Source organism: Anabrus simplex, chromosome 4 (assembly GCF_040414725.1).
Source record: "Anabrus simplex isolate iqAnaSimp1 chromosome 4, ASM4041472v1, whole genome shotgun sequence".
In the NCBI taxonomy this organism is placed as follows: domain Eukaryota; kingdom Metazoa; phylum Arthropoda; class Insecta; order Orthoptera; family Tettigoniidae; genus Anabrus; species Anabrus simplex.
The window spans coordinates 244,890,516-244,917,127 of NC_090268.1; the positions used below are offsets into that span (position 1 = coordinate 244,890,516).

Consider the following 26,612-nt stretch of genomic DNA (forward strand, 5'->3'; position numbering starts at 1 on the left):
ACTCAAAATAAAACCGAAAATAAAATATTCTTTATACTAGGTAAACTAATTTGGTCATAAAACCATCTGAAAAATAAATAAATAGGAGTAGCCTATCATAACATACGTGTGCAAACAAGCTAATCAAACATCTAGGAATGCAATACTTCCATTCGTAAATAAACATCTTTCTGCGAAATTAAAACAGAAAATGGTATCGGAAATTTACCTGTCCTCAAGCAGTAGTCATTTTAGTCATGAAGACGTTTCCTCCCTCCAAACTTGCGATCGACAGAACTTCAACTTAGGCTTAGCTTATTATGTGAGATTCAACTGAAAAAATAAATATATGTTGACTTCCAATCGCGAATGCCTTGTTTTAGGATATAATTTTTGATGACCGTATACCATAAGTAGCCTGTAAGTTCATTAACCTCTTACAATCGTATGCATGTGCCACATAACCCGACTTCGTATACTGCTACGTAATTCACACGACGAAAACATCAACTATAACGTAACATTAGCATTATGTCGCTTAAATATTACCAACTGCTCCAATCTATTCGTATTTCACAAAATACGCATTCTGCCAATAACAATTCCTCATTACTTATACACTTCCCTATCTCCATTCTTTTAGCTTATAATCTCTAAAGATTATCGATCATAACAACGATTCCACCTAACAAAATCATTCGTTGCTCTAACTGTAGTGCAGTATACGTATAATCCATTCACATATTCTCATCATCTATCATGGGTTTACGGCATTCCGTAACACAAGCAATCACATATTCTCAGCAAAATAATGCGAGTGTTAATATTTCAGGTTCTACTTACTTACTTTTGGTGTCAAGTTATCGTCAAGTGAAATTCTATTAATCTAGAAGATGGTCTAATACCATTCTGCATTGGACTGGAGTTGAATTACCCAGTGAAAGGCATAAGTCTTCAGAATTACATCGATAACGTCGGTTTTCAAAGCTTCACATAAAATAAACAAGCACTCCTACTCGTTGATTATAGATTTGAAACGTCAAAGACTACCTAACTCCGTATCTTAAATAAGCTATAAGGATTCCTTTTTAATGACCCTACTCATAGAATTTTATCTTGAAGAATTAAACATTAACCATATTGCAATCATATATTAAATTAAATATTTACTATCTTTCATTCAAATATACGTAATTTTAACTACGAAAAATTTAAATATAAGGAACTTGACTTATCTTGCTTTCGTTATTCGACTGGGATGGTCTTCATTCTGGATCTCCCTTGGCTCCCGACTCGACTTGCGGTTCACGTCATCGTTGGTTACTGGTGACTGGCCTCGGGTGTGGGTGATGACGGCTGGCAAGGGCTCCCACCGGATTGTGATCCCATTCTTCTGGTTTAGCTAGCCATCGTATCTCCGTCGATTACGTGCGGTAAAAACATAATGAAAGATAGCATTAGGGAATAAATAATTTTAATATATATTTTAGCTATCTAGTAAGTTATTCGTGAAGATGCAATATTTAGCCCAAATACTTTAGGTAGTTCTTGTTTGTCGCTAGCTTAAAGAATAAGCTGCTGATCTCTAAATCTTCTTTAAGATTTCGGCTATGAGTTTGTGTTGGCAAATCTTATGGGCGATTCACTTCTTTCACGCCCGATGCTTTTACTTCGTACTTTATGGCTTATTTACCGCCGTAATTATACTATTAGCAGATTTCTTCTGTAAATTCAACCTCTTCTTTTCTTGAATATCAATTCTTGCTCACAATCTCGTTCCGATGATCAATACGATTTTTTTAAAGTGTGTCGTCTTTTTTTACTCGGGACAACAATCTGATTCTTTTATCACGGCCATTTGGATTGCTAAGGTCCGATCGTCGCAATATCAACTCATGGCCTACTTGATTAGTTATATCTGCATTTTCTCTTTCATTATGTAACCTCCGTCATTTTTATCGCGATGCATGGCAAGTATTAGGGATGCAACTCCCGATCATGACGCAAATCGGGTAATGAAATGGTACACTATTCTGGGCTGGTTTATATTTTTGATAGACGTCACATGATCTGACGTATTCGAAGACATCCTTTTTTCAAGTTTGGCCAGTATTAGGTACGGGCAATGTTGTGAAAGGTCTTTAGTTGGCCAAGATGAGCGTCTAAATAGGAATCGTGGTAGTAATTTAAAATCATGGGTCTTAAATTCAGAGGGACGGAAATTCTAGAGGAGTGGCTGCAAGGATTATTGTGGTACAGAAGTCCCTGCCTGTTTCAATTCAAAGGACTCACAACCCGGTTCCTTCCTAGAAAGTTTGTCTATCAGACGAACACATTCATCGTCTTTCTTTTGAAACTCGGACAGATCAGTGAAACTAAAAGGGTGATTCTGAAGTAGACAGGCAAGAAGATAATTATCGGGACTGCATCCAATCTCGCAATCAGCTGTTTCGACACCATCAAACATGCACGACAAACAATCGGCAACAATGTTGTCTCTTCCCCCGACGTGTACAACAGTGAAATTGTATGAAGACAATCTGAGAATCCAGCGAGCCGTTCTTCCTAACCTTTTGACATTTGCACTAATCAAAGACAATGCCCGATTGTCAGTATGAACCCAAAAATGCCGATGCTTGAGGTAGGAATGGAATTTTTCGACGCCAAGAACAACGGCTAAACATTCCTTCTCATATGTGGAATACCTACTTTCAGAATCAAGTAATCTCTTGCTGAAGTAGGCAATAGGAGCTAGACTAAAATCCTCAAGCTTTTGATTCAGTACGGCGAAGACGGCTATGTCACTAGAATCACATTAAAGGACAAATTCGCTGTTGAAGTCGGGACTGTGTAATACAGGGGCTCGACAGAGGGCATCTTTAAGTTGACGAAAGCCTTGTTCCTGAGCATCGCTCTGGAAGAATCAAACATTTTTCCTTTATAGAGAATTTAAAGGGGCTGAAATATCAGAGGTTAGGGATGAATCTACTATAAAAACCAATCATGCAGAGAAATCTACAGACATCTTGGAGATTGCTTGGCCTGGGGAAGTCACGAATACATTTAACTCTGTCGGGATTAACAGAAATGCTGGACACAGAAACAACATGCCCTAAAAACTTAATTCTTTTGGAACATAAAGATACTTTCTCAGGATTGATGTGAATCCATGTCTTTTCAATCGTGTGAAGAATTCCTGAAGATGGCTAATATGCTCTTCAAAGGTGTTAGAATAAATCACGATGTCATCTAAGTATGAAAACAGGCAGGAAAATTTCAAATCACCGAAGACAGAATCAAGAATTCGACTCAGCACTTGGCCACCTACCGAAATGCCCGTAGGTACCTTATTGAATTGGTACAAGCCAAAGGGAGTGACAAAAGCTGTAAATTCTTGGCAACTGGGTTCAAGGGGAATTTGAAAATAGGCAGAATTAAAAACAAAAAGCAGAATAATATCGGGCTTTTCCAAAGGATTGAAGCGTGATTCGATGGTCGGGAGAAGGAAGCTGTCGAATACCACATTGGGGTTCAGTTATCGATAATCGATCACAAGGCGAGGCTGGCCGTCCTTCTTGGGAATCAGAAAGGCGGGGCTGCTGAAAGAAGACATAGAGGGACTGATGACACCTTTCTCCAACAATTCATTAATGCATTTCCTCATGGCAGCAAGCTTGGGAGGAGAGCTACTAAAAGGGGAATGCCTAACGGGAGTATGGTCTTTCAGTCTAATACAGTACAAAAATTCTTTAGCACAACCTAATTTTGCGGTAAGCACATTGGGGAAATAAATTAGGAGGTTAAGCACGGAGACTTGATTATTGGACAGATCAGATAAATCGATACTTGGACTGTGGTTCGACACAAAACATAATGGTCTTTTATTGGTAGAGTACTCAAATGGAAAGTTCTCATTAGATCGGAAACGAAAAGCGAATGAGTGGCTGATGAAGTCAATGGACTACCCAGTAGCTAACATAAAATCAGCACCAAGGATCGGGGGAACAGACAGTTTGGTGACAATGTTGAAATTCCAATCCCAAGGAAAGTTATGAATTTTGAAATGGATTTTGGTACGTTCTTTAGGACACATGCGACGACTGTCGGCTGATATGTAGGTTATAGAACATTCGCGATCTCGAAGATCTTGTATATTCATTCGCTCCAACACAGATTGATTTATGAATGACCTGGAGGATCCAGTATCAAGCAAAGCGTATACAGAACGCGAACCAGAATGAATTTTCGCCCAGGGTGACGAAAGGGGGAGACCACAAATTTTGTGATGAGAAAAGTTTTGAGGCACCAATGGTGGGCCTTCACGTTGGTGCGGGGTTAGTTTCCCTGGTTTCCGTTCCATCGCACACAAATGTTGCGGAACACGCCGGCTAGACCACATTGATAGCACTTCACAGAAGGTTTTGAATTACATTGTTTGAAGATGTGCCCAGCCTTTCCACAATTCCAACATATAATGGAAGTTGCCGTGTTGCGACGGGGAATATTCTGATCAGGGAGAGCGCTGGCTACGCGGCCGAGCGAGCGAGGGAACTCGAAATGGTCGGTAGGGCGTTCAGTAGATGACGCACGGGTGGGTGACTTGGCAAAAGAGACAGATTTTGATGCAGAACGACAAGCGACATCAGGAAAAGAGCAACTGAAGGGCAGAAGCGGAGGTTGGTATAGGTGATTCAGTTGAAGAGTAGAGACTCGTATTCACGACCTAGATTCACAATGCTGTCAACGCAGTTTACTTCTGACCTTTTAATAAACAATTTGTAATTTGGGGTAAGATTTCGATAGAATGTATCAAAAATTTCCGTCCCATGAATTTCGACATTCAAGCGATTGAACAAGGTGAGGATGCCGGTCGCATACTCGTCAATAGGTTCCCCAGGACCTTGTGTTCTACGAAGAATCTCCTGTTTTGAAATGAAATTCATGTCTGACAATCCAGACCTTTTTTTTAAGCTCCTTAGTAAAGTCGGACCAACTATGAATTTTACATTTCACCAAATGGAACCATTTGCTCGCACATCCCTGTACCAGGAATAACAGGGCTAAAGGAATCTGGGAGCATCAAGGCACATGCAGCGACATCTTCGACCCTCTTCAAAAATTCAATAACTGATAAACCTCACCGGAGAACCTCAAATTCCACTTCGGGATAATACCAAGAGCAATGTTAGGTAGGGGCGTACTATTAGTAACTGGGTGTGAAGTATGACATACAGGGTCAATGCTGGTATCAGGGATAAATGCACTAGATCGATTATTTACCATAGCATTGGCATTGTTGTTCTTGTTATTTGAATGAATGGAAGAGCCATCATTAGATGTGCTCGAAACGTTTTGTTGATCAACATGAGGAGGGTTTATACACACAGGGTCTTGTATATTCTCCCTATCATCAGACAGAATAGGTAATGTGGAGGGTAATACACAACACTGGTAAATTTAAAAACTGAAATTGTACACAATATGCAAGGGGAAGTATGTCACAAAATAACATAACTTAAGATCCATTCACAGTAGTATCGTACAATCATAAAGAAAAGAGATCGACTTAGAAATGAATCCAGCTCTGTTTCACCGAAATTCAACCTCTCGATGAAACCTTCCAGTCATGAACCGCGGTCTGCCTATCGCTTCTACTACCCCCCACCCCATTACCATAACACAATACAAGACATGTACTCGCAGATACCTACCTCACTTATCTCTCTTCATAAATTGCCTTGGATGGACTGGAATTAACTAAAAGAGTTCGGAACTGGACCCGTGCGTGGACAAAAGGTGAGCGAAAGGACAGAAAGGCAAGAACCGGTAACCCCATGAATAAAAGAATGGATCGAGAGAAAATGGAGTTTATTACAAACACACATAAATTAAACTGAAAACAAAACTGGGAAACTGCATTATGAATTACATAACTGCAAGAAAATTGTACATCAAGTAGGATCCCGTTCAGTGACGTAGGTTTTGTGTTACACAGTGACAGTGCAAATGATTGCACTATTCACTTCCATATGACCACATAAAAATACAAATTCGCAGAAAAATAACGTGGCGTGGAACACGTTATCGAAGGAATCAGAAAATGGAACCGCCAAAGGGATAATACAATTGTACAAATGTGGACTGCGCACATATCAACAGTAGGATACCCGTGTTCCAAACGAGCGTCAACTCGATGCTAGCGCATCACAACAACAATGCTAAAGTGCCACCTCCCAAAGGAGCAGAAGCAAAGAACTAGAAGATGTTGCCACAGTTACAAAAACAAAAACTAAGCGCCGACAATGGAGCAGATAACGGCCTAGAAATATAAAATAGTACACCACACATGGCCGAAGCCATGGACTCGCCAAAATGAAAACAGAAAAGAAAAAGAAAAAGAAAGAAAACTTAAAATTAAGATTACGAGATACGGAGAGCACTATAAACCGTACACAGGCAGTCAGCACAGGCACGCACACACACATATGAACAAGGATAGAGACCCAATATAAAATCGACCCAGATCAGGCCGGCGTGTCAAAGCCTGCGACGTATAATTTTGCGCAGGATGGCGACGGATATCATGGACTCACGAGCTTGGTTCGAACACTACAGATACAATGCTGAACCTCTGCAAAAACAGACAAGGTTGATCCAAATTTAATCGTAGCAATCATAACTTTCATCGACCCGCTCCCCGGGACATCCAAATTGCCTCACGTGGTCAAACATGGCTTAAACCCTGCAGCGTCAAATCATACAATATACCAATGCTCAGCCATGATTCAAAACGATGAGGAAACAGAAGTGCATGGTCTCAAAACCTACAAACACACAGGGCCAAACAAACAGATAGGTAAATACCACTCTCTGCTCTCTCGCGTGTGCACACATACAAAGAAAGAAAAATTTAAAACACACACAAAATTAACTAAGAGCTTGCAAAGACAGATGATAAAAGACTACGGAAATACAGTCACATAGAACTGTTCTTGTAACTATGGCACGGGAAATGATAAAAATGAAATACCTGGGAGCAGCACATCTGGAATCTCGAAATATTTACATCAATCAAGATAATGACTCCCAGCAGGGAGCCAAGTGTTGACACAAGTAAATCCACAATAATAGCAATTCGTAGTTCAAGAAGCACATTTTATTATTATTATTATTATTATTTATTATCCTTAAATTGTACTTGTACAATTTAGGGGTGGTAGATGGAGAAAGGGCAAGCCCCACATACACGGAAGTGCCTCCATCTCCACATGTGTACATAAACTCTACTGAATATTTACATACAAACTTATGTAGACAATTTTAAATTTACATATTTACACTACAAACACTGTACCCTTAGAATAATAATTATCATGATTTATCCTGAAAATATTAGAGTAAGAACACCCAGCCATTTATACTCTCACTCAGACCCCTGTGTACACACTCATTCACAACCACTCACACACGCGCACGCATACACATTCGCCCACATACACCTGTACTTACACCCAGTTTGTTCATAATTTTCGATCCCTCCATTGTTGGCATCACGAGCGGACCAACTTAACACTCGGAGAGCGAGAGACAGACTGTGTATCAACACAGGCGGCTAGAGCGCCATCTTCAATGAGAAACTATAAGTTTCACGTCATATTTAGGTAATGTTATCGTAATGGCGACGACAGTCAAGGAGAAGTAGGAATAAAGGAAGTGCATTACCAAGGCAGGCTTGGTTTGGCACAGCATTGCCTTCAATACAGCCAGCCAATAAAAAAAATAAAATAAGAAAAATTGTTTGCATTTCCCAATTTTGCACTGCTGCATATTTAATTCTTCTGTATAAGAATACTTCTTAGGGTGGTTCGGAGAGTCCCTAGCAAGCATAAATGAAGGGTCTCTCCTCTCTTCTACTTCAAGTATTGTAAAACAATTTTTCTTCGATTCCAAACATATGGGATGTGTACTAAAACACCGCCCAGCATTTATTCTTTGGGGGCTTTTTTTATGATGATGATGATGATGATGATGATGATGATGATGATGATGCTTGTTGTTTAAAGGGGCCTAACATCTAGGTCATCGTCTCAAAGGCTTTTTTGATATGCAGTCATTTCCCATTTACAGGCAGCTCTGCTTACATTATTCCACCGTGATATGTGTTTTTTTGCCCTTATTTGCACACTGTTAGTTGTAAGACATTTCCTTTCCTAATGCAGTATCCCTGTTTGGTATGGGCTGAGTAGTACCAATATAAATGGTCCGTTATTGGACATTATAAATTTTCCAGCTAACTCATTCCTGGTTGCCAGCGTTTCACCCTCATGTGCTAGGCTGGGCTCATCAGTTGGTACCTAGCACACCTACCAAGACGCTGGCTAGTGCATACCGGGGAGGCCACTGCGTAGGCTAATTGTAGCCACCGGCAGTGCCAATGCACTATGAGATACTTTGTCTCATTATCAAAAATTGATGCCTGCTTGGCCATCAGATGATATAGATGTTGATTCCCATAGGGAATCTGAAATATTTGTTCCGAATGAGTAAATTTATAATACCAATATAAATGGTCCGTTATTGGACATTATAAATTTTCCAGCTAACTCATTCCTGGTTGCCAGCGTTTCGCCCTCATGTGCTAGGCTGGGCTCATCAGTTGGTACCTAGCACACCTACCAAGACGCTGGCTAGTGCATACCGGGGAGGTCACTGCGTAGGCTAATTGTAGCCACCGGCAGTGCCAATGCACTATGAGATACTTTGTCTCATTATCAAAAATTGATGCCTGCTTGGCCATCAGATGATATAGATGTTGATTCCCATAGGGAATCTGAAATATTTGTTCCGAATGAGTAAATTTATAATACCAATATAAATGGTCCGTTATTGGACATTATAAATTTTCCAGCTAACTCATTCCTGGTTGCCAGCGTTTCGCCCTCATGTGCTAGGCTGGGCTCATCAGTTGGTACCTAGCACACCTACCAAGACGCTGGCTAGTGCATACCGGGGAGGCCACTGCGTAGGCTAATTGTAGCCACCGGCAGTGCCAATGCACTATGAGATACTTTGTCTCATTATCAAAAATTGATGCCTGCTTGGCCATCAGATGATATATAGTAATTGCCACGTAAGGAAATACCCCAGAAAGTAAATATCGCCGCCCGATGCTCTTCTTTTCTCTTTTTTGTAAAGGCTGAACACTGCTGCCAACCTGACATAACCATAACAAACTAACCTCAATGTAAACACCGATAATGAATGTTTCCCTACCCTAGTAAATGATAAAAGATAAGATGAAATAAATCAAGATAATTATGAATATCTCCTCAATGAGGAATTAAGGAAATAAACACACTTTCTCACTTAAATTATCTGTCTTTATTTTGATATACAGTAGGCGTACTATAACCATATTCTTGAAAAGAGGGGCGTGTTAAACGATGCAATTTATTTAATAAGTTTTTGCAGTGTGATTTTCAAAAGTTCCAGACATCCAATGACTTCCCTTTCTTTTGCGCGAATATTTCCTTCTCTCTTCAATACCGGTAACCAGTAAGGAGAGAGATTATTGGGCATATTTTCAGCCTGCAGGCTGGTTATATCTTCAAGCTTATCAGGAAACATATAGGAATACTAATGTGCCAAGCTCCGTGAACGGAATTTAGGTCATCTTTCAAGTTCACTGCGGATTTGAAAATAATAATGTTATAAGTTCTACTGCCAAAATTTCGTCCCGCAAGAGTTATTTCATGTACCGGTAAATCTAGACATGAGACTGGCGTATTTGAGCACTTTCATCATTTCACACGAACTATGTTATTAAATGCATTATCCGAACATGCCACAATCCTACTTACCTGGTATTAGCCAAATAGATTTACAATCCCACAGAAAAAGAAAATATGCTTTAAATATTCTCGCAAATGTATCACTAGTGACTTTAACGGCGATGCGGTGGCAACACGCACTTCACGCTAGAGCAGTGATTGAACGTTGCCAACGTGCCAGATTAACGGTAAATGTAAGACGTCGTATCGGCAAGTAGGGTCCCTAAACTGTATGGTTACCGACACTGAAAAAGACCCAACAGCAAGAAAAGTAACCATAAATCAATATCTTAATATTACAGGGGAGAAAGGGTAAGGTTGCACCCTTAGGGTACGTCTTTACACGGAGAGGACTATAGATGTTGATTCCCATAGGGAATCTGAAATATGGGCTGAGTAGCTCGGACGATTGAGGCACTGGTCTTTTGACTCCAACTTGGGAGGTTCGATCCTGGCTCAGTTTGGTGGTAGTTGAAGGTGCTCAAATACGTCAGCCTTGTGTTGATAGATTTACTAGCACATAAAGGAACTTCGGCAGGACAAAATTCCAGCACCTCAGCATCCCCAAAAAACCATCAAAAGAAGTTGCTGGGACATAAAAATCAATGACATTATTAATTATCCCTGTTTGGCATTCATTCTATCCTGGACTTGCTACTGTCTATTCCCTTCTTGTTAGTAATGCCTATGTACTTCTAATTCCTATTTCCTGAAGCTTTCTTATATTTTTACTTCTATCTTTTTGCTAACAGTCTTCACTCTTTGTTCTTTGGCCTAGTAATACTTAGTTCACCGCCAGTCAAGTAGTGGTCAGTATCGTTGATAGATTCTCAGAATATTTGCATATTTCCTACGTATTTCCTGAATTCAGTGTTGGTTATTACATAGTACTTTGTGGGTCTGGTATGCATTTGAATGAAATTACATTTTGTCTAAAGCCATGCATGTGGTTTTCTAGGTGCCTGGTGACAGGTGCTGTTTTCTGTCCAAAGTAAATCGACCAGCTTGAATTTGAATTTTCATGTTGAGTACTTAGAGAGAATTACAGAGATGGTTTATTGTTATTGTTTTATTATATTTGGCAGTTGTCCACATCTTTCAAATGACTATTATCCTGTACATTTTGGAATTTGTAGATAATTGTTGTATATTCTGCTTCACTGTTTCTACAGGCTTCAATAAAAGAAGAACTGGCAAACATGTCATTTGAAGAAATGATCAAATTGAAAGAACACTTAGGAGGAAAGGCATATAATGAAGCTGTCTTTGGTGTTAGGCCAACCAAAACTTACTTCAAAAGAGAAAATAAGAACAGGTAACAAACTTCATCTTAATTTCAAGTGAGATATAACCTGCAAGTGATAGATCAGTCAATTTTGTAAAGCCACAGTTGTACAGAAGAATTCCTCTCATTTGGGAGAGAGTTCAAGCTTAAGTGCTTCAGCTAACAAGAGAAAAGTTTGCATATATACCTCATATCCGTTACTCTTGTGCCTCCATTTTCACAAAGAATGCATTAACTATTGTCATATTTTTTTCCCCTTTAGTGGGATGAGTTATTAATTTATGGAGATCTGTCGAGTATAGACTCCTCAATGAGCTTTCTAAATTTGATTTTATGCATAGAGCTAATTTTGATACTGCAGTTCAATTAATATTTTATTGAAAATGGTGCGAGGAAAGCTTTGTAGTCGCAATTGAATATCACAGCTCCTATGCTGTACTGAGTATGTTTGCTCTCTTGCTTGACTGTGAGGTATGTTTGACATGTAAGTTGCCCGTATTTGAGTTAATAATAATGTTATTTGCTTTATGTCCCACTAACTACTTTTATGATTTTTGGAGACACTGAAGTGCTGGAATTTAGTCCTGCAGGAGTTCTTTTATGTGCCAGTAAATCTACCGACACGAGGCTGACGTATTCGAGCACCTTCAAATACCACCAGACTGAGCCAGGATCGAACCTGCCAAGTTGGGGTCAGAAGGCCAGTGCCTCAACCCTCTGAGCCAGTCAGCCTGGCCACACTGGGCTGGTCCAAGGCCAACTCCAGTACTCAGACCATAATATAGAAAAAACTTAGCAGCTGAAGTAGCCCGACTGCTGGTATTGGCTAACACAAAATATTAATACTGTACCAGGAAGGCATAGGCCCTGGCACATTAGATTATAAAATCTTTAATTATGAAAGAATGGCTGAGTTGTTACATAAGGAACAGCTGTCCGAGGGAATGTTCTTGTCTTTACTACTCCGTGTAAGTGTGAAGGAGACAGTAAGAGAGGGGAACAAGGTCAAGTGACATCAGCGCCACATGTATCACTTCCCCGTGGAAACGTCTAGAAATGATTTTTATAACTTCCAAATGGCTTGACAGATTAAAAACAAAAGAATTTTTTTTGTCCGTATTGAACTGAGATTACAATGTCCACCTATTCAATACAATAATAATGTTGTTATATAGATGTAATTACAACATACTAATTATAAACAGTACTAGTTTCGACACATTTTTGCATCATCTTCAGCTGTACAAAGAAACTGAAAATAGGCAAGTTATATAAAACTCATGATAGACCTTAATTGTGCGTAATATAAAAAACACTATGAAATCCACAATAAAAACAATGACACTTAATAAAAACTTATTGAACAAGTAGAAGACTTGCGAGTCAAACATATACTGAACAGTTCTCAAGTTGATTGATATCCCTGTGGACATACAGTAGTAAGTTCATTAAATTTGGTGAGCGGTTTACAATAATAAAACATTTTGTGTCCATTCAACTACGGTTCATAAACTGCAGAGTCATCTTAAGAATAGTGAATATTGCTGGATAACTACGGTTCATAAACTGCAGAGTCACCTTAAGATGGAATGGGCACGAAATATTTGAAAACCGCTCACCAAATTTAATGAACTTACTACTGTATGTCCACAGGGACATCAATCAACTTGAGAACTGTTCAGTATATGTTTGACTTGCAAGTATTCTACTTGTTCAATAAGTTTTTAATAAGTGTCATTGTTTTTATTGTGGATTTCATAGTGTTTTATGTTACGCACAATTTAAGTTCTATCATGAGTTTTATATAATTTGCCTAATTTCAGTTTCTTTGTACAACTGAAGATGATGCAAAAATGCGTTGAAACTAGTACTGTTTATAATTAGTGGACATTAAAAGTTTATTTATTGAGATAAAAACGAGACCAACTCCAACATGTAGCCCACATTTCAAATGCACAATGTTGAAAACTTGAAGTCAATCCACCTGGTAGTTTAGGAGATATGACAGGTAGAAGTTTGGAATGCATAACCACTCCTCTGTCGCTCTGACCTAGTAAGCTTGCTCCCAGCAGAATATAAATAGGTCAACAACTCAAGGGTATAGTTAGTTGAAATCTACAACTCGGTCATGGCTAGAAGTCATACTGTTCCGTCGCGCATCGCGTGAGGTGTGTAAGTCATAGTCCAAAACTTTGAATTTGTGCGAGATCGTAGTAAGTGAAGTTTGTACCGCGTCGTGGACGTGTGAGATGTTATAAAGTTCTATCAAACAGAGTTTCGTCACACAAGATTTACGGATTTCTTGAACAAGTAATCTTGCTATAGAGACTGTGCATTTAGGCAGGACTGTGAATACCAGTGTTTAATTTACCATTAGACAGTATTATGGACTTTGTTAATTCCTCACATATTTGAAATCTGTCATGATCATTTACAGTGACAAGCACACTAGGAAATTGTGCGTGATAAATTACACTTACAATTAGTGACAATTTTATTAATTTTGAGATGCATTTCTCACATAATTACGATTTTGAGCTATTTGAAATACTATTCCACTCAAATATTCGATAATTCATAGGACTGAGTGTGGCTAAATTTCATGTTGTTTTTTCTTGAACATTCGATTAGTGTCATAAGAAAAGATCTAAATATTAAGGACATTTTATAGTGATATTAGGTCATACAAACTCTTATTATGAGAACTCATTCATAAAAACCACTTAAGCAGTGAATATTAGGATTCAAGAGACTGTTCTAGAAGTGACATTAATTGCATTTATTCGAGCATTTTACGGACTATGATAGTTGTTCTTATACTAAATTTCGACATAATCTGTGATTATTATGAACTGAGCTAGTGGCTCATTTCATGTCTTATAAACTGTGTGGTGAAAGACTGTGCTTTTGACTGCCGAAGCGATATAATTTTATTACTACAGTAACTTGACTTATAGCTCGAACTGTGAAATAGACTGTGCTATTCCAAGTCACGTATTGAATGCCGTAGTACAAAAGTGCGAGTACAAACTGTATATTCGGACTTATTTCAGTGTGGAATGCAACTGATTAATGATAATTAATAGTCCTACAACTCGCTGTATAGTGCCAATTGAACTTCCCTGTGTTTCAACATTTCTTTTTAAAACACCGGAAATCTTGGCGAAGTGTCGTAATATCACACGACGTAGAATGTCATTCCCAGCATGGGATTATTTGTGTGTCTGCGAGAGACATTTGTGGTATCCAGCGAGGGATTAATCGTGGTATCTACGAGGGATTAAACGTGGTGTCGTCGTGGGATGGAACGTGGTACGCTGGTGGTGCTGAGTTCGAGTTCAGGCTGTCCGCTGCAGTGCTTCCAGTCACCAAGCTGCAGAGCTGTACTTCATCCATTCTTATGAGCAGAACTCAGGTGATATAAGTATATTTTACCTTTTCTTAGGTGAGTAATCACACTTAGACAATAACTGACCTTTTAATAATGTACTCAGTCACTCAACAGTGCTACGTTGATCAAATGAAAAGTGCTTCGTAATTTTGAATTGTGTGAATTCTGCTTGTAGAAATTGTAAGAGACTTCAAGTCATATTTCAGTAAACTTTAGGTTTCTCTTCTAAGTTGTGTAAACTGAAATCATTTCACAATAACTAGATGAACTGTAGGGCTTGTCATATAATAAGTGCACTATTTAATAATCTTGTATAATTGTTTAGATGAACTGTAAGATTTCTTCAGCAAGTGATTGAAAATATTTAATTTGAACTATAAGACAGCTAAAGCAAGTGCTGGTTAATATTATGTTTAATAATTTTAGAAAGACTTTAGGTTTTCACCACAAGTGATGGATTTAATTTACAGTTTAAAAACCTTGGTAATCAACAAGTGGTTGAATGAAGTTCTATGATCAGAGTGTTATTTTGAATTTGAGTTTGTATGAGAGATCCTAGATGAACTTTAGGGTGTGTTGAGATCTTAGGAAACTGATATTTATTCTGAACATTAGTAACATCGAGTGGATGTATTGGATTATAACAGCGCATATATTTCATTTGCTTAATTGCATTCTGAAGAGATCAAGAGAAAATTTAATTTTGATGAAGGAGAGGCAGGGTGATTTGCTTGAGATTATCAAAAAATATTGTCAAAATTTTTAATTACTATCTATTATTCGCCCTGCAAAATCGTCCTTCTCTGTACCTGCCCCAATTGTAACTGCACACTACCTGAGATCCTTCCCATGCTCTGGCCCCATAACTATTTCCCGGTACAATACATATTATTATTATAAATAGAAAAGGCGCACAATGTACAAAAGTTTACATGGAAGAACAGAATTTTGTCAAAGATTCTATTCTAAGTACACAGTACATAGCATGATACCTGTCGCATTGGAAGTTACATCTTTCACACACATGTTTGTCCGGGTTTGTGAAATTGTTTGTTCGCACATATCTTGTAGTGGAACCCATGAGTAGCAAACCTTGTTATAATATGTCCGAGGTTAAAGTTAGCTTGGTTCCAATCATTGGTTGTCATAGCAGCAGTGGAATAAAACTCACTCCATATTTCAGATCTTTTTCGTTGTCTGTCTTTAATTAATTTTTCATAGTTCACAGTGGAAGGCAAACTGTGACTTACCCTTAAATCTTCTATGAAGAATGTTTTTCTAGTAAGTTCGTATGAGAGTCTTGAAAGGGTATATTTTGATAGGCCTAAAACAGCTTTCAAAAACTGAGCTTTCACTTTTTCTACTGTAGCAAGATCATGGAGGGATAATTTGGGCCATATGATTTCGATGCCATATGTTAGGCTGGGTACAATTTTGGCATAAAAAAGCTTCATGGTAGTTTCTAGTGAGAGCTGTTGTAAGTTTTGTATATCATGAATACCTTTTATTGCTGTTGTTGATCTATCTTTTATATGGATTCTGAAGGATTTGATTGTTTGAAGAGTAATGCCTAAGTATTTAAATGTGTTGACTAATTCTAATGGATTATTCTTATGAAATATTTTATCGTTTGCTGCTAAATTTCCCCCATTTCTGAAGATCATTTGTACTGTTTTCTTATCGTTGATTTTGAATTTATCATCATCTGCCCAGGCAACTATGCTGTCCAATCCTTTTTGAAGATCTTCTTTGTTGTTTGAGGCCAGGACAATGTCATTTGCATACATATACAGTGATAAGTTTGATATGTCCTTAATTGATTTGACAGTGTCGGAGGTTGCAATGTTAAACATCGGTGGGCTGATGGGATCTCCCTGTAAGACTCCATTTGTTTGAATAATCTCAGACGAACTTGATGTGGAGTCATTAATAATTACATAGTTGAATGCTAGAATATTTCTTAATAATTTAACTAGTGGGTGTACTTTATAATCATTTAAAATTTAATTTCACATAAGTGTGTTGTCAAAATGAGTTTAAAATGTAGCCCTGTTGACATCAAATGTAAAAATAAGAAAAAGAAAAAACAAGTGTAAAAGTATGAAAATAATACATATAAACTTACACTTGTTTTTACTTTTTCTTATTTTTACAGTTGATGTGAACAGGGCTACATTTTAAACTCATTTTGATGATACACTTATGTGAAATTAAATTTAAATTTTAACACTGATGATGGACCTTAGTGTCCGAAAACCGGTTATGTTTTAATAAGTGTGTGCTGATATAACTGTATATAATTAATAATAAAAAATAAATAAAAAGTGGGTGTATTTTCCCAAGAATTTTTTCGAGTTTCTGAAATAGTAGATGTATGTCTAGGTAGATCAAAAGCTTTTGTATAATCAATAAATACACAGTAGAGCTTCCCTTTTGGATGTCTCAAAGGCTCTTCTATATCATCAATCAGATTTTTTATTGCGTGTAGTGTGCGTCTGCCTTTACAGAAACCAAATTGCTTTTCTGGCAAATTGTTGTCTAGTTCTTCAGTTAATTTATTTGTCAATAACTTGGTAAGTATTTTTAATATATTATTTTCCAGTGCAACACCTCTGTATAAATTTGGATCTTCTGAATCACCTTTACCTTTATATAATACTTTGATTGTCAATTTCCTCCAACTATTGGGGATGTTTCCAAGTTCAATGCATTTATTTAATAATTTTGTCCAAATGTCCAAGAATAGATCTACTGTTTGTTTTATATGTTCGTTAAATATATGGTCAGGCCCTGCAGATTTTTTGCTTTTGACTGATTTAATAACTTTTTCCACTTCAGCACTGGAAAAAACTTTTGAATTAATGTTTTCACCATTGTTAGAATCAAAATTGAAGGCCAAATGACCACCAGAAATGTTTAGAATTTTGGAGAAGTGGGATTCCCAAGTCTGCGTTGTAACTTTGTGATGATACTAATAAATAAAATCACGAATAAAATATGTAAATAAAAATATTGCTAAAACACTTCATAAAATTAATAAACATAATGAACCGAAATGTCCGTAGTGTGGGCGCCAGAGTTCACCAGATTGGATCCCTCGAATTTTGATAGAGCATGATAAACTTTATGTCCCAGGGCGTGTACATAATGCTGCGTACTGGTACATCTGCTGCAGGCCGTAACCTAACCTCCTGAAAACGACTACATAGGTAGGAACTGCACCTAGGTTCATCAATAACTCCACCGATTCTAAAATAGCTAACTATATTCTTAACAAAATCCATGCATGAGCACCTCATCAACATACAACATTATACATACAATACACACATAAAATATTGCTGGAAGACTCCATATTTACAACAACAACAATAATGAAAACCATGGGAAAACGAAAGCGAGAACTAAGCTACCATTTGTAGATAGTCCGATGAACAATGTACATGTATGAAGATAAATACCCTTCAGTGTCTCTATATCAATTCGACTTACCGATTCTCATAATCGGCAGTTATCACATCACACAGATACTGTACCTTGTAATACTGTGTTCACATATTTTAACACTTGTTGTAAAGATATATACACACGTCTGTCGATCCTCAACATAAATTATGGAAAGTCTGAGATAGCTTTCACCAACATATAATGCCAGACCTCCACAAGTACTACAATACTTGATGCATACGCCCTCCACAATTTGTTGATCAGCCACTTTCCACGAACATAACAAGACTACGTTCCATGAACGTTTGAAGTCCAGTCCATTGCAGCCGTGTCACTCGAATACCGTATATCCAGCACTACTTCCTACTGCCTCCGTAGCGTAACGGTTAGTGTTATTAGCTGCCGTCCTCGGGGGCCCGGGTTCGATTCCCGGTACTGCCAGAAATTTAAGAATGGCAGGAGGGCTGGTATGTGGTTGAAATGGTACATGCAGCTCACCTCCAATGGGGGTGTGCCTGAAAAGAGCTGCACTACCTCGGGATGAGGACACGAGTTTACTTTACTTTACTTCCTACTCGTACAGTGCGTCAGTTGTCCTTCTTGTCTGTACCGAGTGGTCTCTTATACAGTGTCACTGGTTGTAGTTGTCTTCCTTCTCGTTCCTTTACAATGTCACTGGTTGCCGCCGTATGATCAACCTTTATAGACATCAACATCCCTCTCCTCTCAGATGATACGTCTGGATTGGTGCTTGCCAGCCAATCATGAGTGATCTCTAGTCAAGACCAAGCCCTGAACTCATACTTGGTCTCAAGACATGAACAAACGCTCGGGTTTATTACATGAGTCAACGAACTTCCCTAGTACAATAACATCAACAAACACTGGGTTATCCACATGACTCATCCAAATTACCAGAGTTATTAAAGCAATGTTTTCCCACTCGTGCAAAACAAATTACACATACCTACATATGTCGATATCTTCCAGCTTACATATATAAATGGCAAAATATACAAATGAAATACTGGTGATAATAATAATAATAATAATAATAATAATAATAAATCGAATACTGACAATAATATCTCTAACTTCTACATATAATTCGGGGGTGTGATATATGAACTATCACAGCGTGTCTATGTTATTAACATGTTGTGATTTTCTTTTTCTTAGTGCTATAAATGGATCTCATTTTGCTTCCTCTGCAAGTTCTCTAGCTTTAGTTTCTATATGGTTTAACTTTTTTTTTTGTATGAGGTCTTTATATTTCCTCCTAGCCAAAGAGTACTTTAAGAGATCTTCTTGTCGATTAGTTTCTCTTGCGATCCGTAAGAAATGTAAAGTTGTTTTCTTTCTTGAAAGCATTTTGAATCATACCATATTTTGGATTTCCTCTCTTTATATGGAATAACTGCGTCTAGAATGATATTTTCCAGTCTTAGCCGCTATGTCTAGTTAATTATTTCTCAAGTGATGTTCGATAGTACTTACTTGATCCAAGGCTGCATCGAGCTTTGTTTCATCTAGTTTTCTTGTGCCAGAGTGATGTGGCTGGGTAGTTTCTTTCGCAGAAGATAAGATTTCCACTTTTATTGATACTGGACAATGTTTTCTGAACAGGGTTATTGATTTGAGAGTACCTAAGTTGTAATCTAAGATTTTCATCCATTGACCTCTGTAAAATATAAGGTCTATTGTACTGCATCCATTTGATGCGAAATAGGTTTTATCTTCTGGCTTATTGATTAGCGTGAAACCTTCTTCATCCATTGTCTGCAAAAGAATCTCTCTTCTCTGATTCTGAATATCTATTCTGCAGTTGAAATCACCAGCTAGTATTATATTTCTTGATGTATCAATTTTTGTTGTTATTTCCATTATAGTTTCTATAACGTCTTCTATGGGAGTATCGGGTGGCAGGTATAGGCCTGCTTTTGTAATCAGATCCGAACGTATTATTATAATGTTTTCATCATCGAATACTTTTCGAATTTTTCCGAAATGTGGTTTGTAATAGCAGGAGACACCACCTAACAGTCTGCCTAATTCTCTTTGCTTTGCAAGTGCATGAGATGCATAGAATCCTCGAAATCCCATGTCGTCTGTTAAGAAGGTTTCCGTAAAAATTAGTATATCTTGTCTTGTTAATGAGTTGTCAGGTATCAATTTGAGGAGATTTTTTAGACCTTTGACATTCCACAAAAGTAGATTAAAAATCAAAGCATGCCCCTGTTGAGCTCAAAAGCGATACCGCCTCACAAGGACACCTCTGGGCCAGAATTCCGCCTTTTCCACTTTTTCAAGATATGTAAATAATATTCCTATGCGGAATGCCTTATGGTAACCTTTCGATTGCGATTCTTCACATTCAATTACAGTGGTAATTCCTTGTTTGTGCAAATGCCATTCTATTTTCTCTTTAGTGGTATCATGATGTACCTTGCTAACATCAGAGCCAAGCCTGAAGTTCCCCTTCGGTTGATTGCATTGTGCCTGTTGTTGCCTTGGGGTATCGCGGCATCTCATTTCTTCTCAATGCTTCTGTATAGTTTCTTCCTTCTCCCGTTTTTATGTTTAAATCTTGATGGGCAGATGTAGTAGTATCTTGTTTAGAGTTCTGAAGGACATGATTTTGTGTGGTGTTAGTTATTTGTTGGATAAGAATTGTAGGTGCTGGCCTTTTAGGACCTTCATTTATAACCGTTAATTTTTGTTTTTGATTTAGAAGTTTTTTAACAGTCTTTTCAATTATTGTAGTCATGTCTGTAGAAAGAAAGGACAGTATGTTTTCTATTTTTTCATTCATTTGATTGAGCAAATTATTTTTCTTTTTAAAATCTAAAAGTTCTGGTTTGCAGATGTCACAAAGCCGAGTGAATTTACACTTTGCTATTTTCATAATTTCAAATTCTCCGTTTGTGAGTTTCGCACAATCTTTGTGATACCATTTGTTACAAGGGCCTTCACACTGAATAGTATTACATTCAGATTCGAATATTTGCAAGCACCACAATTTGATTTGGTTTTGTTTGTTGAGATTGGTTCGTTGTCCAACTTGGCCGGCATAATGCTTGGAATTTAAAGATAAGAAAGATGTTAATTTTAAGGACACTTCCTCTAAAGCATTACTTTGTCAATTTTATATATTTTTCATCTAAACAGTGTTATGTGGCTGAAGATGTTGATAATATACGAAACATGTACCACTTTTGACCATTAAAAATTGCCTTAAGCAATCATTGTATCGACTAGGTGGAAAATAAATAAATACTTAATTGTGAATCTATTAAAGTGCGATACGGACCATGAAGCTGATTTTATGTAATTTTCTTCTGATGTCGCAGAGCACAGTTCTTTGCGAAATGTAAAGAATTTCACCTTATTTTCTTGACACGGCATAGCCCAAAAGCCTATACAGTATCATGTCTATAAGTACGGGCCGTGAAAGCATCAATGGCAGGATCATTGATGTTAGTGCCAATATTTTTTTACACTTTTACAATCATTCTATTGATGAGAACAACCTATATACATGGGTGATCTTAAGCGCGTGTCTAAAAACTATTGCCCATGGCAACGTGCCTAGTGTGATGACAAAGTATTTCAACATTTATATGTGTATTCATTATCTGATGTGCCACATCGGTGACTAATCCCAAGAGTTCTCGTAGTTTCTCAGCTGACAGTAAATGAGAATTCTCGTTTTTATGTACCTCGTATTTCCTTGATCATTGATACAATTGTGGGTGAGATTATGAGTTGCAAATGGTGTAGTCATGGAATATAAACTATCATGGCATCTTTCTTTCTTTCTTTCTTTAATCCTTCATATATTTAACAAAATAATATTGAATATGTAGAACAGTTCCCTGGAGCTCCAGTGCGGATGTCAACATGGACACCGATATTTGCGATTAATTATGTGACAATGAATTGGAAATTTCTGATGATTAACAGCTAAAACTAAATTAGGAATAGCCGTAAAGAGAAATCATTGCATACTTGAATACCAAGTTCACGAAAGGTACAAACAGGGCATTCCTACTACAGTGTGCTTGGAAAGACTATTAAATGGAGCCACAAACAGTACTGCTTTGAATGGTATCACATCGCACAGATTACTAAGCAACCTAGTGAGTACATGTTCAAAGTTTGAAGTTGATACCTTGAATACTTTTCATTTACAGTAGTTCGAGTGCAGCAGTGTAATTTCTTTCTTGGAGGCTTGAACTATCCGGTCTATAGTGTGTAGCAGCCTCCATTCAGAGCCCGTCAGTGTGTTAATCTGGTTGTCTTTCTTAGAATAGCTATAGAATTATTTAAAATGCAGTAAATTTTCTTTGGATGTAACATTTTCATCACTACTTTACAACATTAACACACACTTCCAGTTGAAAAACTGCACAATCGCTGCTTCGCACCAAAATAGTCTAGAATCAGTCTCTGTTTACACTTATTTCTAATGTCCTCTATATTTGTTTTTCAAGTTCATAAAGGTTACAAAAATTGTTCTTTCCCCGACCACTCTACAGATGACAGATATCTACGTAAAATGTCCACTGCTGCAGTTGCCTTAGCACTGGTAGGAATCACTTCACTATGCTCATCTTCTTGATTGTTACTAGTGGAAGACTTGGCTGATGTTTGTCCTGCAACCAACTCCTGACTCACTTCTTTCCTCTGCAGTTATCATAGCACCGCCGGCCTTAGTGGCTCAGATGGTTGAGGCCCTGGCCTTCTGAACCCAGCTTGGCAGGTTCAGTCCTAGCTCAGTCTGGTGGTATTTGAAGGTGCTGAAATACGTCAACCTTATGTTTGTAGATTTACTAGCATGTAAAAGAACACCTGTGGAACTAAGTTCCGGCACCTCGGCGGCTCTGAAAACATTTAAAGTGGTTAGTAGAATGTTAAGCCAATGACAATATTATTGTTGATATTATTGTTATCATATCATCCACCCAAAGAAAGTATTCAGTAGTCTATTTTGACTGCAACATTCTCCATACATCAGGAAGCAGGCCTCCTACTCCTCCTTTTCTTTTCTTGTTATCTTCTTCTTCTCTTTCTTCATTTTGCTGGCAGATCACAGTCAGGATGATTCTTGAAGAATCTTGCTTTCAAGAAACAATTTGAGATGGTAGTCTCTGCTTCAAAGCCTTCCAAGACTTTGCAATGAAGTGAAGGCATCCAGGATTGAAACTTTAAATGATGATGGATCCTTTCCAGCATCCATAAGGAATGAAATTCTCGGCTGCAGGCTTTTCCTGTAAAGTGACTTAAAGGAGTGAGTGTTGTTGTATTAGTCATCAGTCCATAGGCTGCTTTGATGCAGCCCTTTGTGCCACCCTATCCTGTGCTAACCATTTCATTGTTACATAACTGCTGCATCCTACATCTGCTCTAATCTGCTTATCATATTCATACCTTGGTCTACCCCTACCATTCTTACCACCTACACTTCCCTCAAAAATCAACTGAACATGTCCTGGGTGTCTTAAGACGTGTCCTATCATTCTATCTCTTCTTCTCGTCGATCCCCTCTCAGCAATTTGATTCATTTTCTCTTCATTCGTCATTTGATCTATCCATCTCGCTTTTTTTTTCTTGCTTTACGTTGCACCAACAGGAATAGGAAAGGCTTAGGAGCGGGAAGGAATTGGCCATGGCCTTAATTAAGGTACAGCACCAGCATTTGCCTGGTGTGAAAAAGGGAAACCATGGAAAACTATCTTCAGGGCTGCTGACAGTGGGGCTTGATCCCATTATCTCCCGGATGCAAGCTAACAGCTGCATGCCCCTAACTGCACGGCCAACTCACCTGGTATCCATCTCACCTTCAGCATTCTTCTGTAACACTATATTTCAAAAGCTTCTATTTTCTTTCTTTCTGAGCTTGTTGTCGTCCATATTTCACTTCCATACAATGGCACGATCCAGTTCAAGGTTTTCAAAAACATCTTTCTAATTTCTGTATCGATGTTTGAAGTGAGCAAATTTCTTTTCTTAAGAAAGGCCTTCCTTGCTCGTGCTAGTCTGCATTTTATATCCTCCTTACTTCTGCCATCGTTAGTTGCTTTACTATCCCAGTAACAATATTCATCTACAGTACTTCGTTCAAGACTTCATTTCCTAATCTAATATTTTCCGCATCACCTGACTTTGTTCAACTGGACTTCATTACTTTTTTTGGACTTATTTTCGTCATGTACTCCTTCTCCAAGACTCTGTTCATACCATTCAGCAATTTCTCCAGATCTTCTGCAGCCTCAGATAAAATAACAATATCAATGGATCATGATTACCCTTCAAAATTCCTCTTTGATTTCCTTTACTGCCTGTTCTATATGAACATTGAAAACGAGGGGGTGAGAACTGCAGCCTTTCCTCACTCCTTTCTGGATTGCTGCTTCCTTTTCTAACCTCTCAATTCTTACTACTGCAGACTGATGTTTATACAGATTGTAGATAATCCTTCATTCTTGGTATCTGATCCCCATGACCTTCAGATTCTCAAATAACTTGATCCAATCACTTCCTTGTTAACTCAATCCTCTAGGATCAGATATAATGTCAGGATTGCTTCATGTGTTCGTACATTGTTCTTCTCCCAACTCAGTTTCAGCTTATATTTCCATTCTTCCATAAATAATATGTGTTAAAATTTCGCAGGCGTGAGATACTAAACTAATGGTGCAGTAGTTTTCACGCTTGTCAGCACCGGCTTTCTTGGGAATAGGTATGTCATTCTGCTGAAAATCGGATGGCACCTCTCCTGTATCATATATCTTACACATTAAATGGATTAACCTCACCATACTGGTTTCTTGTATGGCAGTCAGTAATACGGAGGAAATGCCATCAATCCCAGATGCCTTGTTCCTATTTAAGTATTTCAAAGCTCTGTTGAATTTTGACCTCATAATTGGGTCTCCCATTTCATCAGCATCAACAACCTTTTCTTGTTCTAGAACTATAGCATCAACTTCTTTACCTTGATACAACTGTTGGATATTTTCCTGCCATCTTTCTTCCTTGTCTTCTTTCCCTAGAAGTGGTTTTCCATCTGAGCTCTTAATATTCATACACCTAGTTTTCCTTTCTCCAAAGGTTTTCCTGTGTGCATCATCTGTGTTTTCTTGGACTATACAACCTGCAACATCCTTTCAAGTCTCCTTCACTCATTCTTCCTTAGTTGTTTTGCAATTTCTGTCTACTTCATTCTTTAATAGTCTGTATTCTTTTCTGGCCTCTTCATTTTGAGCTTTCTTGTATTTTTGTTGTTCATCAATCAGGTCTAGTATCTCTTGAGTTATCCATTGATTCTTAGTTGTTCTTTCCTTTCTTGCTAACATTTTCTCAGCAGGCCTGGAGACCTCCTCCTTCACAACTGTTGATTCTTCCTCTATTGTGTTTCCTTCAGCCTTTTCATTTAGTCCTCGTGTAACAATCTGTCACTCTCTTTTCTTTCAGCTTGTTAGATCCTATCTCTTGTGTTCGTTCCTTTCTTCAATTTCTTCAGCTTCAGGTGGCATTACATGTTCAACAAGTTGCAGTCAGAATCCACATCTGCTTCTGGGAAAGTTTTGCAATTCAGCAGCTGGTTTCTGAAACTCTGCCTAATCATAATGAAGTCTATTTGAAACCTTCCAGTGTCTCCAAGTCTTGTCCATGTATACAGTCGTCATTTGTGGTGTTTGAACCAAGTCTTCGCAAGGACTAAATTATGATGCTGGCAGAATTCAACCAACCGACTTCCTCTTTCATTTCTTTGTCCCAGTCCGAATTCTCTTACTTTATTACCATCTCTTCCTTGGCCTACCACTGTGTTCCAGTCTCCCATCACAATTAGATTCTCATTACCTTTTACATATTGTATTAAATCTTCTATCTCTTTATATATTCTTTTGATTTCTCCTTCATCCTCTGAGCTAGTAGGCAAATAGACCTGCACTATTGTGGTAGGCATTGGTTTGGTATCTTTTCTTAACAATAATCCTTTCACTATGCTGGTTATAATTGCTTACACGCTGCCCTATTTTCTTATTCATTATTAAAGCATCTTCTGCGTTTTCCATGTTCGATTTTGTGTTGATATTTCTGTAGCCTCCTGACCAAAAAACCTGCTCTTCCTGCCTACGTACTTCACTTGTACCAACTGCATCTGACTTTAGTCTATCCATTTCCCTTTTCAGATTCTCTAACCTTCCATGATGATTCAAACATCTAACATTCTCTGCTCCAGAGATCTGAATGGGGTACTATTAACCTCCGGAATATTTTACCTGGGAGTAAGCCATCATCAGTACACCATTCATTCATACAGAGAGGGCTGCATGTCATCGGGATTAGCTTACGGCTGTAGTTTCCCCTTGCTTTCAGCCGTGTACCAATATCAACATAGCGAAGTTATGTTGAGTATTATTACAAGGCCATATCAGTAAGTCATCTGGACTGCCGCCCTTGCAACTTCTGAAAGTCTGCTACCCCCCCCCCCCCCCCTTTTGAATGAACCATTCATTAGTCTGATCTCTCAACAGATACCCATCTAATATGATTCCACCAATGCCTTTGCTCGCAGGACCTAGTGTTTACAGTGCACTATGTCTTCTGGTGTAAGGCTAGAGCAATTTTGTTACTTTCATAGATCTGTCTCTGTCTTATCCTTGGCTTTGAC

At 38.1% G+C, this 26,612-nt stretch overlaps 1 protein-coding gene across 1 annotated transcript in view; it reads left to right on the forward strand.

Moving 5' to 3' along the window:
• LOC136871848 (ribosomal RNA processing protein 36 homolog) overlaps positions 1-26,612 on the forward strand; it is a 194,088-nt gene that overhangs the window by 41,680 nt on the left and 125,796 nt on the right. The window contains exon 2 of the mRNA XM_067145475.2: positions 10,982-11,124. Within this exon, the coding sequence (XP_067001576.2) occupies positions 10,982-11,124 (143 nt within the window). The remainder of the gene's footprint in view (positions 1-10,981; positions 11,125-26,612) is intronic.